Source organism: Erpetoichthys calabaricus, chromosome 8 (assembly GCF_900747795.2).
Source record: "Erpetoichthys calabaricus chromosome 8, fErpCal1.3, whole genome shotgun sequence".
Classification (NCBI taxonomy): domain Eukaryota; kingdom Metazoa; phylum Chordata; class Cladistia; order Polypteriformes; family Polypteridae; genus Erpetoichthys; species Erpetoichthys calabaricus.
The window spans coordinates 80,712,802-80,731,841 of record NC_041401.2 but is presented as its reverse complement, the minus strand read 5'-3'; the positions used below and the strand labels follow the sequence as shown (position 1 = coordinate 80,731,841).

The window sequence follows — 19,040 nt, the reverse complement described above, 5'->3', positions numbered from 1 at the left end:
AAAATTAACCTTATTTCTCAAACTGCCAAACTGGTTATTGTAAAGGGATTGGTGGCAGTTGGAATTTAGACTTTGTGTGAAGTACTGATATTGCTGGTAAAGTCTGGGCTTTATGATATTCTATTATGTATTTTAATTGGAAGCCAGCATCCGCGTAAGCCCCCCCCCCCAACCATACCAGATGTAGCTAAAGGCCTGGGATTGCCTTGCCTCTCTGTGCAGATAGTGGCCCAGAAGCAGTCACACCAGAGGATGGTGTTCCAAGGAGAGCGCATTAAGTGGATCACTCCTGCTGACCTTGAGGATCTTCTAGAGCTGAAGTCTCAGTATCCACATGCTCCTCTACTGGCTGGAAACACAACTGTGGGTGAGTTTCTGAAAATCCTCAAATTTTACAAGCCAAGCCAAAGCCTGATTTTCTGTATGGAGCTTGTAAACCACTACTCTTTCGTTTTATATGAGCACTGATTCTACTGGTCAAGGACTTTCTTTGATTGTTTATCACTTTCCTTTATCTGTCATTTCCTTCCTCTCAAAGCTCTCATACAACCTTCAACCTGTCTGCAAAGCTGCCAAATCCTTGTGCCTTGAGCTGTGAGTCAACTGCACTTACCACTATGGTGCCCTCTGGGTAATTCAGCTAATCAAGTTCTAAATAAACAACTGGGAGCCACTCCTGAAAGGCACTACAAAGCTATATATTACCTAATTAAAATATTGCTCCTACCCCATCTCATTCATACCCAAAGTTACCTTTGTTTGTAAATGAATTCCATGAGCCTATCCTTCTCCAAGAAAATCTCCGTCACTTTCTTATAAAAGTCCTTCTTGTTTTCATTTAGTTTTAAAAGTCTTAATCTTCCATTTTGACAGTCAGTCGGAATAAAAAATAAAAATAAACGGATCCTGCAGTGCACTTGACTTTCTGATATCGCTAACTTATTGGCGCCTAGAGCCTCTGTGTACTGTAGAAGAACAGCAGCAGCAAGAACCTGTTGGGCTCACATGCGCCCCTTACAATGCGGCACGGTACTGTCTGCCTTGCCTTGTGCCTTTTATCACTGCGGTTTTATGGTCGATCAAGCAAGACTAGATATGTCGCACACATTCATTAAAGATATTAGCCAGACTGTGGAATGTCAGAGTGTATAATAAATGTGTCTGCAAACATTATATTGGCGACATACAGAGAAAGCAACAGCCACGCGCCAATTGCATGCATCAACCCAGTGTGTGAGAGAGAGCGCAGTCCAAGTTGAGGTGAGGCTCGAAGGTGCCGCATCTCACATTTCTCCCCTATATTTGAACAGAAAATGCGCCAATTGACTATAAAAATGATCAAAGTTATTGGAATCATACAGAAAACAAATGTATAGCACAGACCAGTGGACACATTTATTTTATGTTATCATTTTTTTTTTTTTTTTACGTCAGAGGTATCGCGATCTGCAGCTTCACTCCATTGCCCTGATGTGCAGCCATGGTGCCAGAGAAGTGCTGGACTTCCACTATGTACTGATCCAGCTGGTCCTGCACTGAAACTCCGAGACTCTTTTCTTCTTCTCGCAAGCTATAGTTGCTTCTATTATCTGCTGCACTGTAATTAAAGTATTTTCACACGTTACTTCCTCAGTTTCTACCCACAAATATCTGTGCAAAACTCGCCATCGTCAATCACATCTACTTACTGCTTCAACCCGAGGAGCTCAACAAACAAACAATGGTCCTTTACAGAAGTTGCGCCACGTAACTATAGTAAGCCCAAGTTACAAGATGACAAGATCACCGCATAGTTTACAGCATAATGTAACTGAAGGCTCAGGGCGACCTATAAACAACCCCTCTGCACGACTGAACTGGACTGAATGAAAACGCTATTGCTTTTTTTTCGTTTTTACTCAATTTTCGTTCTCGTTTTAGTTCGTTCACATATCACTAATTTTTATTTTTATTTAGTTTCTCTGTTTGCCTTAATTTCAGTTCTCGTTATTGTAAAACGAAAAATAATATTTTTAGTTGTAGTTCTCGTTTTTGTTATGAAAATATCACTGGCACAGGTGTGGGATCGTCCGTGACACTAATTGGCTGCGGGAGCTGTTCATCGACACAGCTGTGACACAACCCCATTTTAAAATGGGACGTGCGAGTGTGAGGAGGAAGATTGAGAGAGAAAAGAAAAAGAGAGAACGGAGGTTACAAACAAACAAACAAACCAACCAACCAACCGGTGAACAAAGTGGAAGCAGGTGGACGGGAATAGAGCTCCAAGGAGGTGCGAGTGACCATTGCTCAGGAAGGAGCTGTGGGTAGCTCCTGTTGAGCGTTTTGGGAGCAGGAGCGACCATCACACTCAGGGGTACTTTCACTGGGTGGAGCCATTGGCAGGTGTGAAAGTACAGAGCACCCGCGCCGGGTGGAGCCTGGATTAGCAACGGTTCGGGCCAGGCCCGGTCTTAGGTATTATGGGGCCCTAGGTGAAAGGGGGTCCAGGGGCCCCCTGAGGGGGCGGAGCCCCACTGGAAGCTCTGTGAAATGCGTGAAAATTAGACCAAGGAGTCGATCCGGGGCCCTAGGCGGTCGCCTACTTCGCCTATGCCTAAGGCCGGGCCTGATTGGGACAAATAATGCTGTAGTATATTTAAGTATATATGACAATTGCTCACTTGGACAATTTGTTTTGGGGGCCCCCAAGAAGGCGGGGGCCCTAAGCTATAGCTTCTGTAGCTTATACGGAAATCCTGCACTGGTTCGGGTGGAGCAGGGCTAGAGGTTGCCCGCAGATGCTGTGAGATTGGCGGCATGGACACGGACCATAAGAGTTGGGAGTCTGCACTTGCTGGTCGACGTCTCTCCATGCTGCGAGGTCTGGATAGGATAAGCCGGAGAGACGTCACGTTTAAAGGAAGGCACCAGGGCTTATTGGATTTCAAAATGAGTTTCCTGGGCTGCGTTGTTTTAATCTCGTTTTTACTTAATTTTTTCTATTAATTGATTTTAACCTCCGCAGTTCATGTTATGGATTATTTGACAGGTGGAGCGCTGCACTTTGGACACTGTGTGTGTGTTTTTTTTAAATAAAAGCACTGAACTCTTTTGCACGTTCCCCTTGCTTATGTGGTGTCATTTGTACAGCTCTTCCCGGTCATTGCTATCGACGGTGTCTGGTTCAAGAGGCTCCCAAATGTGAAGTGGGAGCATGGAGCCACACCTGCACCGTCATATTGACTCCTTCCATATCCCACCAATTGTGCATGTTCGGCTAGTTGACTGCAATGAATTGACCTGGCATTAGGGAGTGTGTCCGGTGATGAACTTTCATTCCTGCTATAGTTATTTCCTGCACTACTGCCTGATGTAGACAGGATGTTTGTGCCTGTCTAAAGGTTCTGCATTCATTGTATTTTGGGATGCTGCTGTGAAAGGAGCATCTGTGATGTAAACACTGAACAGAGGTAAACTAACCAAAGTGTAATTTATTTTCAACAGGGCCAGATATGAAATTTAAAGGAATCCTCCACCCTGTACTCCTAAACATAGGAAGGATTCAGGAGCTCCGTGAAATCAAGGAATGTGACGATGGTATATGGTTGCTGTTGCTACCTACTCTTTATAGGGCTGATTTAGGGAATGGCTTATTCAGATTACCACATTGCAGGGTGAGTATGAGGGACCAACAGCAGAACAGGGGGAGGTTAGTTATGTTTGCATACAGCCTCATCTTCGAGATCTTCTGCTGCCCACTCAGAAGAATAAGGGGTCCTGGTTTCATGATGCATTTCAAGTGTTACCATGGAAAAACAATGCAAATAAGTAAGACAGTATTATCAGTGAAAATTCATGGGGACAGTTTTTGAAACATTTCTAGCCTCTGTTTTTCCCCCAAACTAAGCTTGATCTCTCAGTCACTGCTTATTATTTTCTGTCTTTGACTTGAAGGAATAACTCTGAGTGCTGCATGCACTCTAACTACCATAAAGGAAAAGCTGGAGGAAGCTGTGAAGGTGCTGCCTGAAGAGAAAAGCGAAGGGCTACATGCCCTTCTTGAGACACTTGGCAAGGTTGCATCAAAGCAGATCAGGAATGTGGCAGTACGTATCAGCTAAGGACAAATGCAGCACCAGGAACCACTGACCTTGTGAACTGTAGAAAATTAGGCTGCAATGCTAGGTGACATAAGCTGCCATTCTGGGAGTGTGGGGTGTCCACGGATTAAAATCTTAAAGGCACTGTGTTAAAATAGATTTATATTGCTTAGTTATTTATGAGAAATTTATTTTTCTATATAGTCCATGCAGGTTATCCATAGATTCAGGAGTGCATCCTTCAATAGTCTGAAATCCCATTAGTAATGCATAGAAATTTCCTGCGCAGATAAGAGTTCACCATAATCTTGATTATTTAAAACATTGAATTTGCTGACTAACAGATGCCTAAGCAGATCAGGCACATTTAACTTAGTTTGGAGCTCTTCTATGAAAATGAAAAATCTTGTTCTTTATATTTACATTTTCATCAGTCTGTAGGTGGAAACATTCTGAGTTCAAATCCCAAATTTGACCTGTGCAGTGTTCTGGCAGCATTGGGCTGTTCTCTCACCATCCTCTCTAAGGGTAAGTTCTGAACCTTCTGCTAATGCAGAGTCATTTGTTTTTTAGTTTTTAGCTGTTGTATGCTGTTACATCTTACAATTGTCTGTATGGGTAGGACAAACATCAGAGACAAGCTGGTCATACCAGTTTCAAAGATCAATAAGGAAGATCTGTTCAGAATGGCACATCATTTCAAATGCTGCTGTGAATTGTGTTTAAATAGATTAGCTCCTTTTAGTAACTGAAGCTCTTCAGGAGCACACTGATGTTTACAACAGTCAATCAAAATTACATACATACTAACTGAGTGTAGTTAGAACACCTAATTGGTTTAAGAATTCCGTTAATTCATAATACTCTACCGTATGCCAGGATTCCAAGTGATGTCAGTACCTAGCAATTCAATTTAACCAATATAGCATCTCAAAGTGTCATTCTGTTTAATAGACATATTAACAAGGAGTCAAACCCAACCGAAATTTAACTTACAAGTTATACTCATTTTACATTAATGGCAGAACCAATGTAATCTGTATCAGCCACACATAAAAAAAAACGTTGCTGCTACTTCATTTTAACTTTACATTGTTTTCATAAAGATATCAATTGCATGGAATCTCATTTGCTGATGTGCATACAGATAACACATAAGTACAAACATACAATAAAGGGATAGGAAAGAGAGTTATCAGAGGGTCAGCATCGTGCAGTGGATTTGAGATCTTATTGACTTTGTGTTTCAGTCTGGAAATGTGCAGTCACTCCACAATAAAAATGAGTTGTTCAATAAGTCTACTGAGAACATGAGGCTTCTAGCATACTGTACTAAAAAGTAATGGGATATTACTACAGTCACAATATTTGAAATATAATCTTCTTTGCACCCAGTCTTCCCTCCTCTCAACTCTGAGCTTGAAAACCGATGAGAAAAATAAAATTATTCCTTCTGGTGAACTGGTTACCCATTCAAGATGGGTTCTTGACTTGTTCCCATATGCTGCATCTTCCTGCTGTGTCCCTAAATTGCATATGTGAGTTAGAAAATGGATGAGTGAATGGGTCCTGCGGTGGGTTGGCACCCTGCCCAGGATTGTTTCCTGCCTTGTGCCCTGTGTTGGCTGGGATTGGCTCCAGCAGACCCCCGTGACCCTGTGTTCGGATTCAGCGGGTTGGAAAATGGATGGATGGATGAGTGAATGGATAAATAATAATAAACTCAGGAATGACAGTTCTATGTGAATTAATTGTCATGTTAATAAAGGCCCATGTTTTTCTATCTTAATGTGAAAAACAGTTGTAACTGTAGTTGCTAATAACTTTTTTTTTGGTAAAAAATAAAAGTGTTCTTGTCCACGTTAAGGACAAGAAAAAATTTGGAAGGTGTTCAAGTTACATATCAAGGAAGTGAAACAGACTAGCAGGGAATCATATGAGTAGGGGAGTCCCAGAACATAGGAATCAAGACACTGTGACTCTCTTAAGAATTCCACACAATCCTAAAAAAGGAATTTGTCTCCTCATGCTTAAGCATTCCCTCTCACCCTCAACAACATGGCTGTCATTTCTATAAACTACTCCTTGCTTTCCAAGACATCTTGAAACCTATATGTGTAGAGTAGAGTAGTTATAAATAAATGCGTTATAAAGTTTAAACCTTGACAAAATTGATTTAAATACAAATTTAATATGCTTTTTACAACTGGTGTAATGACTAGAATGTGACTTGTTTATCATTTTATGCCACGTTTCATCCTTGTGATCTTTTAACCAGCTGCATTTAAATCATTGTTTTGAAGTACTGACAGGGATTCACTTTGTCTGATTCATCTGTTTCATATTTCATTTTTCCATTCTTTCCCTCAACGCTGTAGTTTCATAACATGTATTGAGTTTTGATCTAATTGTCTTCATCATATGGCCCCTGCTGGGGCATCTCTTTAATTCAATTTCCTGTATCTCCCATGTACCTTTTATATAACAAAAAGCATTGACTGCAGAGGCTCCTTCTTCACCTTCTTGCTGATCTGATGTAATATTAGTATAAACAATGAAAGGCTAAACGATAAACGCAGATGTAATCCCACAATCCTACTCTTTTACATCTTCTCATATTCTTGCTTCACAAACAGCTGTCCTCCTTTTCACTTGCTCAAGTAGCCTCTTCCAGTTTTTGAGGTAGAATTATTTCTATGAAATCCTGGTAGAACAGTTTATATCCCATAACCAGCGTTCTCACCTTCTTATATTTCTATGCAGAAAGTGAGAGTTTCCTACACTAATCTGATAAATATATCCCAAATTTAGTCCCAGGGACCTCTGTGGCTACTGGTTTTTATTTCAGCCATTTTCACAATTAGTGCATCATTCTTGCTTTTAACTGATGACATTGTTTAGTGAAGTATCTTTTTAATCCCTCATTCTAAGAAATATTTGTATTTGTGAACATGTCTCCAGAATATACCCTAGCACTGATTGGATCGACTTTAGTCATTAATAACTCCTCCATAATAAAGCTTTAGTTTGTTTTACAGCTCTATGCCCTTGCTGTGCTAACCTTAGTTTTAAATGGTGGGCCTAGTCTTAGCTCAAAAAGGCAAACCCTACAAGGCAAGCAGATGGTTTTGTGTAGGCAAAGTATTCAGTTAGCATTTAACCTGGAAAATGCTTAACCTATTAGGCAGCAGATAGTTTGATTTCAGGTTTTTCTTCAGGTAGCCTTTGCCTAATGTAAGAATTTGCCCTCAGGGAAGTGGGTAGCTTAGCTATAACAACAAGCACTCCATCTTAGACTTAATTGGACCCTCTCTTATAGTCAATACTGTTCAGATCAACCAAACTGTGCTCATGAATACCATACCTGATTCGTCTCTCTTTGTCTCTATTTTGCCCTGAGGCTGATCAAATCCACAAATGGTGATCAAACAAACACATCTGTAAAGGAATGTGCATATCAGTTAGTTTTCACCCATGAACACTGTTATTCAGTAAAATGAAAGCACAAGGTTTTGATCACTTCTCATGAGATGCTCTACAAGTAATTCTCAATTTGCCCTGTTTCTTGTAGCTCACAGTCAGCACAGGTAGTCCTATTTGCCCTCTGGACCCAGATGATCTCGGCTGCTATTTTTTGCTCATCTCCTCTTTCATGCCTGTATGTAACCTATGCGGCAAAAATGTAAACTGGACTGTGGGATACCTGCTCTGTGTATTGAAATGCAGTAAGGGGCATATCTTACAATTATTTTCTTTGCTGTTGACAATTAGATGGTTCACGGAAGCTCAACTTAACTGAAGGATTCTTTACTGCAGTTGGAAAGACGGCTCTAAAACCAGAGGAGGTTATGCTTTCAGTGTACATTCCCTACACCAAAAAGGTAGGATGGTGATCGCAGCTGATTGGGATGACAAGCTTGCCATAAACTGAGGGAGATTCCAAAACAAGCACCTATGGATGTTGCATTATTCTGAGCTGGTTTGGTAAGAAGGGTGCAACACAAAAATAAATAGAATTGAATTTATAATCTGTGGCCTTCAGTGCAGCACAACAGTCCACTGGTTATTGTCTTACTGCTCTAGAGACCTGGGTTCACATTCTGATTATCAGACTTTCTCTCTGTTAGGAAGTTTTTTTTCTGGGCACACTAGTTTCTGTTGCATGTGGACAGTAAAATGGAGTCTTTGAACTGGTCCAATGTGATTGAATGCATCCTGTGTTGGAGTGACATTTAGTCATGACATGGTTTATGTTTTACATCAGAAACTCCAACTATCCCCTGCGAGCATGGAGTGGGGAAAGCATCATCACAAAATGTATGGATGAATATTGCTGTCATTGATTTTAGCAAGCAAGGATCTAGTTATTTTTTTCAATTTTATAAATTTTGTTATTTACAGTTTACTGTTTGTACTTTACATGTTGCAATACTACTGCTACTTCTACAACTAATACTACTACCATTAAATTGTTATCTTTAAATTAACATGAGTAAGTTAGTATGACTGGGCCTGCAACAACCTGGCAGCTCATGCAGGGTAGCTTCCTGCTTTATCCTGCCTTCCTGAAAACCTGTGATAGAAAGAAAGGCTTCTGAAAAAATGGATGGATGTTTGACTTTCAGCTTTCAGCTGAACTTCTTAGCATATGACCTCAGATCCGTAAGCGTATCTAGAGTCCATCTGTCCTCCGCTCACTGTATTAAACTTGATGCTGCGTTTCAAGTGTCACATTGATAATGCTTCTTATGATCAATTATTGTTAACAATCAAAGTGACATAATTTTATGGAGAAAAATCTTAATTCTTTTTAATCACTTCTATCAGCAGTAAGTTGTTGTGAGTGGAGTTTCGGTAGTGATATCAACAGTGGGCACTAGCAGAAATGAAGAGGGTAGTAAAAGACACTGAACTAATTAAGGGAAAACAATCAGGAACCTCCAGTACTATATAGGGAGCAATGGAAGCCATGCGTAGTGTGTGGGCTTCTCCAGTATACTGGGAAGTACAACCAATTTGGGGCTTGTCACTATGTTTCTATGGCGATGATGCAGAATTGCAGAAGCACCTATGACCACTAGAAGGAGTTGCTACATGACATCCAGCACCCCAGAAGTAATTCCCAGGAGACCTGTGGAAATAGTTCATATCTAGCCCTCATAAATCCGATGTGGCTATGGAGCCTAGAGCTGGGAGACAAACATTTTAGAAGGGCTTAACAGTGAAAGGAAATAGTGGCCAATGTGTAGAGAAGGGCCATTGGTGTAAGATGAACAGGGACTATCAGTACGACATTGTGGATAAATAAACCAGCCATTCCACATGGTGGTTGGTGTGTCTGTTTTTTTGTGTTTTTTTTTTCATTGTCTTTAAAACTTTAAATCCAAGAGCAGACTAAGCAACACAGGTTTTGAGAAGATTTAAAGCAAGCAAAAATATGAACACCTCTCCCATTGGTGCACAAAGGTCTTTTATGTGTGTACTGCAGATAGGCCAGTAAACCATAACTTTATTATGTTACCCTTTTGTCATTCTTTGTGTTGTCCCTGTTATGTTTAAACTTCCCTTTAGTAAAGTCCTTCTTGATTTTGTATATATTATTGGCTTTCTTCTATCTTCTCTGAGGATGGAGACAGCTCAATAGCACGCACTACAGTATATAATATTACATTAGCACACGTTTACCTTTAATTAACTTCTGACTTACGGATCTACATCATTTGATCCAGAGAATCCAGAAAGCTAGTTGGAAGTGAGCTGGCCTTTGGTTTGCTGATTTAACTGTGAAGTTTTGTTTAAATCTAAAAAAAGAAATAGTCAATTTCAAAAATGAACCACTGTAATATTTATACTTTGACATCAGTGAGTACACAAACTATGGCTTGGTCCTTTGTAGCTACATTTACTTTTTAACTTTAGCACTTTTGAAAACTCTGTATCAGACGAGGCCAAGGTAAAAGAGGAAAATAGTGCTGATACAGGTGATGAGAGCAATCATATGATGGATCAGCTTGTGGATTGGTTAGTTTTATTTATGTTTCATGCACTGGTGTAGAGGTGTCCCAGTGTTTACCTCCCTAATAGATCCAGAATCCTGAAATTGAATCCAGACCTGGGTACTGTCTGTGTGGAAGTTTCATATTACATCTCTGTGCTTTTTTTATGTAATACACCTTTTGCTCCCACATCCTGCAAAGAAAAATGCATTAGATTGTTCATTTTAAATTCACCTTAGGTGGCAAGCATTGGTATTTGCATAAGTGTACCTTCTGAAGTATCCCATGCAAGATTGGTTCCCATCTTGCACCCAAGTGCTGTTGGGATAGGCCTCTATGAACATGAATTTATGAGTCTTTTCAAAAAGAAGTGTTTTTTTGCCAGAGAAATATCCTGCAGAGATGTTGTTGTTAATTGTCCTCTGCATCTTCTGATTTGTGCTGCACTTTGTGTGACAGAGTCTAAAGGGACTGAGAGCTCAAAGATATAATGATAGTTCGTTTTGTCTCTACAGTGGGAGTTCATGTTGGCTTTTCGGCAGGCGCAGTGCCGACAGTTTGCCTTTTCTATTATTAACTGTGGAATGAAGGTCATCTTCTTTGAAGGAACAAACGTAGTTAAAGATCTAAAGATATTCTATGGAGGTGCAGGAGCCACTTTGGTCAGCACTAGAAATGCCTCCCAACAGCTAGTTGGCAGGTAAGAAGTTTTAATCACCTTGTAGACTGGGTACCTCTACTACAGAGTTCTGTACTTGTGTAACGTTTGTTTTCGGGGCACTGACAAAATAAAGTGCAGTGTCTGTTAAACCTAATCCAACAGCAGCAGAAGATGCTCCAGACTGGTAAAAATTACCAATAGCTGAGCATTTCCATTTTCGAATCATATACATTTTGTGGTTAGCACTCATGCCTCCTGGATCCAGTTATCTAGGTTAGGACCTTACACTTAGTTTTCGTCCATGTGGAGTTTACATGTTTCCTCTGGGCACACCAGCATTCGTCCCACATCCACAGCTGCATGCTGGTTATTTCAGTTGGTGATTCCAAATTCACATTTTGTGAGTGCAAGTGTAGTGTGTGTATGAGTGAGTTTTGCAATGTCCAGGTCTGCTTCCTGTCTTTAGTTAACTGCTGCTATGCTGATTGCCCCTGAATTGGATTAAACCGGTTTGAGTATGTTATGTCATGTGTATAGATCTTACACTGCTGGAAGCCAAGAATTGTAGAAGTAAATTAAAAGATCTGTGAGGCTATTTCGCATGAAAACAGATGTTCTTGAAAACAGCACAGTTGCAGGTCAGACCTTTTGATGGTTGGTTATCTGTATGTGTTCAAGTTTATTTTCATGTGTACAAAATACATAATGTACATAGTACAATGAAATTCTTACTTGCATGTCTCCTCAGAACAGCTGACAATGCATACAAATACACAAACAGAAAAAATACATGACAGGCAACATACTGTACATATTGTAAGTACTACCATGTAGGAGTAACATAGGAGCTTCAAAGTACTGTACCAGCCGACAGAGTCAAACCTTTTAGTGGGTCTTGTAATTTACTTTATTAGCTTGAATGTCTTAATGTGAAAGTAGTTCTTGAATATTTGCTTTAGTTTAACTTTCCATTGGCTAAAAATGATAGCCTCGTTAGAGTCAATCAAACTCCATGCTGTGCACTCAAAGGTCTGCTGATGCAGGGTGCATAATATGGCCTGAGAAAAGACTGGAGAGAAGACAAAAGGATAAAGGATGGCTAATTCTTTATCTATTTTTGATTATCTTTTCTATAAAACCTATATTTTAATGGACCTATTAATATACAACAATTATATACAGAGACAAGCCAAATAATAATTGGATATAACTATATAAAGTACAGAAATTCTGCAGTTGTGGCCTATTCAGAATTTTCCTTGCAGTCCTTGTTGCAAGTTTTCAGGTGTCTTGTTATTGATTGGGGGTTTTACTTGATGCCAAATGTGGTTCTGTCATTTATTTATATTTTTCATTGTGCTTTACACAATTTTTTTTTTTGTTATGGGTGTAACCATTATATGGTCCATGCATTTGCAGTTATTACCGCCTTAACCTGCTGGGATAGCTGGGAGTGCATTGCACTTCCTGTCAAAAGAGTGTGGATACTCTCTACAAAACTGTTGTATACTGTTTAAATTTTGTTATCTGGATCTTGATCCTCTTGCTTTCTGTTTCACAACTACAAATGTGCTTGGTTTCCATGAATTGGTTGATTGTCCTCCTGGCTTTGACTTTTGGCCCAACAATTGACTATGTTTCACATTCTGGCTCTTTATTAACATGTCTGCCACATTTTTCTCATGAGAAAAATAGTAAACATTGTGTTACCTTCTGTGACTCCTATAATGCTGCCCATCCACTTAATGTTAACATAGTTAGTATTGTGGCATCCCTGTTAATCTGTTTTTCTCCACAGGTAGGACTTAGCAAGTAGCTTTGGATGAGAAACAAAAGCTTGCCAGCTTGTTGTTTAATTGTGGAGATTTAGAGGCTTGAATATAATTTTATAAAATAAGATTGTTGAATGTTTATTATCAGAATCTATCACAAGTTACCCCATGGCTTTTATTATTTGTAGAAAATGGAATGACAACTTGTTGACAGATGCCTGTAAGTTGGTCTTGAGTGAGATCCACCTTCCTGACACAGCTCATGGAGGAATGGTGGAGTACAAGAAGACTCTAATCCTCAGCTTCTTCTTTAAGTTCTACCTCCACATCCTGCAGAAACTGAAGGCAATGGTAACTCTTTACAAAATACGTTTTTCTGTTTTTCCTTTAGGGTGCCAGATAGGACACAGACCATTATTAATCATATCATACAGTGAGGCTCTGTGCTGAACACCACAAGTCAAAAAAAATCCAAGGAGATGAAGGAAACTATTTACAGTATGAGCAGACTGAATATTTGCCAAGGGAAAAGCCACAGTCAAAGAACAGAAAAGCTGTCTGAACCAATAATCAAAATTACATATTGTGGACACTAGGGGCCGCTCCAGTTCCCCAAACACCCAACACAAGTAGGCACAGACATTAAGTATAAAAGCCCAAAGAGTCTTTATTGTGGGGAAACTCTTCCACAACAAGCGTTTCTTGCCACAATCACAAGTATATGCAATAAGCACAGCACAATACATGATTTTTTTGTCTGTATTTCCCTCTGTCACTGCCTCCTCCACTTTTCCTTGCAAGCTCTGTCCACCTTCTTCCCGACCCTGGCTCATTGCTGTGAGGCAGACAGCTCCTTTTATCTAATCCCCAGGAGTGTTTCTGCTGCAGCTCTAAAGCACTTCTGGGTAAGGTTGGAGCCCCACAGAGCAGGGACTCCCAAATCCCTCAGCTTCCCCTGGTGGCCCCCATGGGTCCCAGCAAGGCTGTCCCCTGGGACTACAATACCCGGCATGCCTTGTGAGGGACATGCGGAGATCCAAGCCTGGGCTCACTGCCATCTAGCACTCTGGGACAAACAAAGCCCTGTGTAAGCTGACTCCCCTGTCCTTCCATTCAGAGAACATCCTGGCCGGGTAAGGACACTGGTTGCCCCTCACAAAATATAAGAATCAAAGTTGAAAATATCTTGCAAAAATCCTGTCACTAACTTCATTTATTTCCTCCTAGCTAGCATTACAAAGTCTGTTAGTTTTTCTAGAGAATCCAGAAATCCTTATAACAAAATATTGACCACCGCCATCTTCAAAAGGTTGAATTTGATAGCGTAATGTGTTACATAACTTCCATATTACATGTATAGCAACTGTAAACCACTTTGCTGCAAGTGTGCAAAGGCAGTTACAAAATATTAGCAACCATAAAAAAACCAAAACACAAAATGGTGTCACAAGAGTAATGAATAAACAAATAATCAAGAAAAAATAAACATACAAATATTCCAAAAATAAAAAAGCCTGACTAATGTGGTAGAAATCAATATCTTAATTAAAGAAAGGGATTTATCCTCAACCGGGATAAGTTCGATAAAACCTTTTTGAGTCAGCAATCATGCAAGAGAAAAGCTGTCCATTTCCCCGTTTAATTACTCCTCAAAATGCTTTAGGGGGAGCATCCATCACAGCAGTCTGTTACAGTATGGTCAGAATGATCAAAACACCAAAGGGTGGAGGTTCATTTTGAACTGAATTTACATACAGTGTCAGTCAATGCATACATTTACTCCCTTTGGTTTGTTAGTTTACACATCAGATAACTTAGTAAATAAAATTCTGTTTTTGTTATACTCATATTCCTCCTATATCTTTAGGTTTAGCTATTATCCTTGAAATATCTGTCTGTGACAACTGTCCAATCTTGTTGCTTCAGTCTGCTGATCTTAGTCATCTTTTAGTTCATTTTGTATATTACATCCTTTGTCTTTGTTGTTTGCTTGACCTTTATCTGGTTTCCTGATATGTCTGAACAGGTTTCTGACATTTGTTAATCCTTCATGCTATTTCTTTAAGATGATTGCTAAAATTATTCACTCACATTAAGGCTGGTCAAAAGCATAAATTCATCACAGGTTTTTTTTGGTCCCCACAGTTTATAACGTATCACCTGTATCTCTCTGTCTTTTGGGCTATAGTACTATGGTCTGTTGGTCAAAACAACATGTGCTGTATCTGTGCCATTCCTTGTAATTTACAAAATACCGCAATATAAAATGGTTCTCAGCATAAGTAATGAAAAAGTATAGCATATATACTTAGGTTTTTGAGTTTCAATATTTGTGGCATTACCTGCCAGAAGGTAGTGTTCCCGTGGCATCCTGTTATACAGTATGGTCCAACTCTAATTATGGCAGCACTGGAGAAGGTCTCTGCAGCTGTGATGTTACTTTATCCTACCACATAATGATGACACCTGTCTTAACTTTATGTATAGCACAGTGATAACTAAAATCCTCTTGCTCATCCCAAACGTCCTTGGAGCATCACAAAATAAATGCATTTTTGCATCTGATATCATGAGACCTCAGGTTTGTAGGTACAGCCCAAATCCTTGGTGATTTGTAGCCCAACAACTTGAAAGAAGCAGATTGCTTTCACTGTTACAACACAAACTAGTTACATAAGAAATTTGACACACGAGAGGAGACCATTCAGGCCATGAAGCCCTTTTGTTTAGCCAATATCTAAGTTGTCCCAATATCTCATCCAGACTCTTCTTAAAGGTTGTCAAGGTTTCAGTTTCAACTACATGTCTCAGTAGTTTGTTCCAGAGTCAAACAACTCTTTGCGTAAAGAAGTGTTCCTGGTTTCAATCTTAAATCTCCACTACTGTCCTCGACCATGTGATTCATCATTAAGCTGAAAGAATGTTGCTGGACTGTCTTTATCAATGCCTTTGAGGATTTTGAATATCTGGATTAGGCCTCCACGCAGTCTCTTTTGCTTCAGACTGAACAGGTTTAATTTTTGAGTCTGTCAGAGTAGGACATGTCCTTAAGTTCTGATATGCACTTAATTGCTCTCTTCTGCACAGCTTCAAGTGCTGCTATGTCTTTCATATACTGTGGTGACCAGAACTGCACACAATACTCCAGATACAGTCTTATTAGTGCCTTAAACAGTTTGAACATAGCATCCCTTGAATTATATTCAGCAGTTTTTATGATATAACCTAACATTTTATTTGCCTTTTATGGTACATTGCTTAGCCAATGAAAATGTTGTGTCAACATATACCCCTAAAGCCTTTTCAGAGATTCCTTCCTGTATGCCAATGTCTCGCATCTTGTATTTATAATTGATGTTTCTTTTGACCACGTGTAGCATTTTGCACTTTTCTACTTTTTCTAGTTTTGTAGTGCTCTGTAATTTCAAGATATTTTGTGGAAGAAAACTTGATCTTGTTTTATCATTGTTATCCACAGTATTAAAATGGCCACAGGTCCATAATGGCCACTTCTTTTCACTTGAAACAGCAACACTGCTGAGGTTTTAGAAAATATGATTGTAAACTGCTTTTAACATTGAACATACAATAGTATTCATTGTCATCCTTACAGGGCTTGAATGTTGCTGCTGTGCCTCCTGAGTATATGAGTGCACTGACACCTTTGCACAGCAAGCTACCCCAGGGTCAACTTTCTTATCAGGTTGGTGCTAGCATGGTCATGCAATCTAAAAATACCTAAAAACTGATTTTAAGCTTAATCTTTTTACATGTTAAATATATGCTGTGATTTGATTATGCAACTTTGTGAAATGAACAGTGTCTGTAGTCAATTTCTCTTAACATTCAAGGGTGAGTAATACTAATGAGAAAAAAATATAATGGAGACACACTCATGTCTATATCAACAGAAAGACCAGGGGCCTCATGTATAAACGGTGTGTACGCACAAAAATGTTGCATACTCCCGTTTCCACGCTCAAATCGCAATGTATAAAACCTAAACTTGGCATAAAGCTACGCACATTTTCACACCAGCTAAATGCTTGGTGTACGCAAGTGGGTTTTGCAAACTGGCGGCACCCAGTGTCAAAGCAGTGCTTCTGTTCCTGTGTGGTTTCCCTTTGTTTTTTAGATCCACATCCCTGACGTGGCTTTATCAAATACACTGAAATTAAGCGCATATTGTTTATTAGTTTAAGTCATCTGATTGTAATTAACCTGTAACAATATAATGGTCCACAGAATGGCCAAACTATTTCAAATACCATAGCTGCCTTAGTGTTGTTCCTCTCAATGCCACTCAGAGTATGTATCCCACTGTATCTGAGTGTGGAATCACAGCTCTACAGCAGCTGATCGTAAAGAGAATTATCGGTATACAGCATCAAGCACACGCTGCCTCAGCCATGCGCACTGTCTATTGAACTGCTCTCATACGGCAAACGCTTCAGAGCCTTTCCTATTGGTACATCGTGGTTCATAAATAGTTTCATCCCAAGAACTATAAATGCACTCAATCAGTCCATCAAGTGCTCTTTGTAGAACTGTTTGTACTTATTAGTACAATTACCTCACTGAAAACTTGCGATACAGTTATAATATTGCACAACCTGAGCCACTTTATAAAGCACGTATTTACATATAATGACGATATCATTTCTAAGATGAAATGCAGCAAAATATGTTTGTTATATTATACAGATAAAATGTTAACATCATTTAAATCTATATTGTTAATAATTAAACATGTGAAGACACGGTGTCACAGTGCTAGCTAGGCCAGGGATTGTTCCTGCCTCGTGCTGTATTCTTGCTGGGGCTGGCATGACACTGGAAGGATAGGATAGATGGATAGAATAATTAAACATATACTGCAAAGATATTTCAATGTTCCTTAAAAGTTTTGAAGAATCGGCGTTCTAAGCTCACAGATGGCTTAACATCAATTACAGAGCTGATTGTGTGGCGATTGGTTACTTGGAGAAAGAAAAGGAAGGACAGGAATTAGAGGTTAGTATGTTTGAAAGAGACAGTACTGCTGCAATAAATTATTTCATCGAAGGTCGCGCACAGCTCAGCAAGCATCTTGCGGGAGGCAGGAACAATCTCTGGACAGGGCGCCAGCTCGTCACTATCACCGCGCTACCGTGTTCCCATGTTTAATAACATGCTTTAACTCCTATCATCATGAAAATGATATCAAGTATACATCTCAGTATTTAAATTATTCAGAGAGCTGTAATATCACAAATGTAATGGATTCTGTGTCCTGTCTGAGGAAGAGAAAGCCTGTTTAAGAAGCACATAGAAGAACACATACAAAACAAAGCATTTAACGTGCTACTTTAGTTACGATGTGATTTGAGAAACTAGTAAATTAAATGATTTAAAGATGAAGTTTATGATGTTCTACTTTAATGACAAAATAAACTATGTGATTAAAGTGGAAATTTCGAGATTAAAGTTGACATTTCAAGGCTTTTTCTCACTGTATACCTATTTTTTTTTCTTTTCTCTGTACCCTAATAAGCTTTCATATGAATACTCAGACAGTAGGCTACGACTCGCCTTTTCACGGCGACTTTGATATGTGACAACTTCTTTTTATTTCGTGCACTGTGTGACTTTGTGAACTTGAGCTTTTGAGTTTCTCCGACACTCTATGTCACTCGATCAACTTCCTTTTGTTGTTTATACCACTGTTTAAACCAACAAATAGTACGTTTTTCTTGCCTCTATTTAGTATTTGCTGAAATTCTTCTATTTCCATTTCCTTTTCACAGAACACTGAGCTTAAGGTCTATGTATATTGATTTGCATATTCAAAGAGGCGTAATTCTGGGAGGAGTTGGGGTGGGGCAGCAGGCTCGTGCACATGCATTCTTTTTCACGCTGACCAGGATTTATGGAGCGGAAGAATGTGGAAGTTGACGTTCGCACAGATTTATGCGTCTGGATTTTTTTGGACATTTCCGCTTTTGTCTATATGCCATGTTTTAGTGTGAATTCTACACACGGCGTTATGCATGAGGCCCCTGGAGTATTAAGTCTCCTGCACTTAAGTTTTAATTTTGTTGTGTCCTCCTTTGCCCACTGGTCAACACCCCCCTGGGCTTTTTTGTCAATACCTTTGACTTTATTACTTTGAACAATGAGATCTTCCAGGTCTTTACTAACTTTTTTTTTTGCTTTTTTATCGTTGACTTTCAATGATTTGTACAATACATCTTTGAGTCATGTTAAAGTAATAATTTAACTTCTGCTTAATAATACATGATTATAGCATGCAATGATCTAGGATCCACTGATGTGTCCATTTTAAATCCCCAAGGGTGTACAATATTCATCTCCAGTACCACAATTTAAAACCGCTCATTTTATTATCTACTTTTTGGCAATTTAGCCTTCAGATCCTTTAATTGCTATTATGAATATCACTGCTTTAAATGTTTAAACTGCTGATGTCAGCGGAATATCTCTGGATTGCCTTATATAAGCCAGGTTAACCAGGGCAGGTGACAGTTTA

At 39.4% G+C, this 19,040-nt stretch overlaps 1 protein-coding gene across 1 annotated transcript in view; it reads left to right on the top strand.

The window, feature by feature from the left end:
* Positions 1 to 19,040, top strand: part of LOC114656554 (aldehyde oxidase-like) — a 68,147-nt gene that overhangs the window by 18,888 nt on the left and 30,219 nt on the right. Inside the window, exons 9-16 of the mRNA XM_051930811.1 lie at positions 223 to 367; positions 3,487 to 3,579; positions 3,937 to 4,088; positions 4,517 to 4,610; positions 7,854 to 7,963; positions 10,594 to 10,778; positions 12,700 to 12,862; positions 16,125 to 16,214. Of these exons, the coding sequence (XP_051786771.1) occupies positions 223 to 367; positions 3,487 to 3,579; positions 3,937 to 4,088; positions 4,517 to 4,610; positions 7,854 to 7,963; positions 10,594 to 10,778; positions 12,700 to 12,862; positions 16,125 to 16,214 (1,032 nt within the window). The remainder of the gene's footprint in view (positions 1 to 222; positions 368 to 3,486; positions 3,580 to 3,936; positions 4,089 to 4,516; positions 4,611 to 7,853; positions 7,964 to 10,593; positions 10,779 to 12,699; positions 12,863 to 16,124; positions 16,215 to 19,040) is intronic.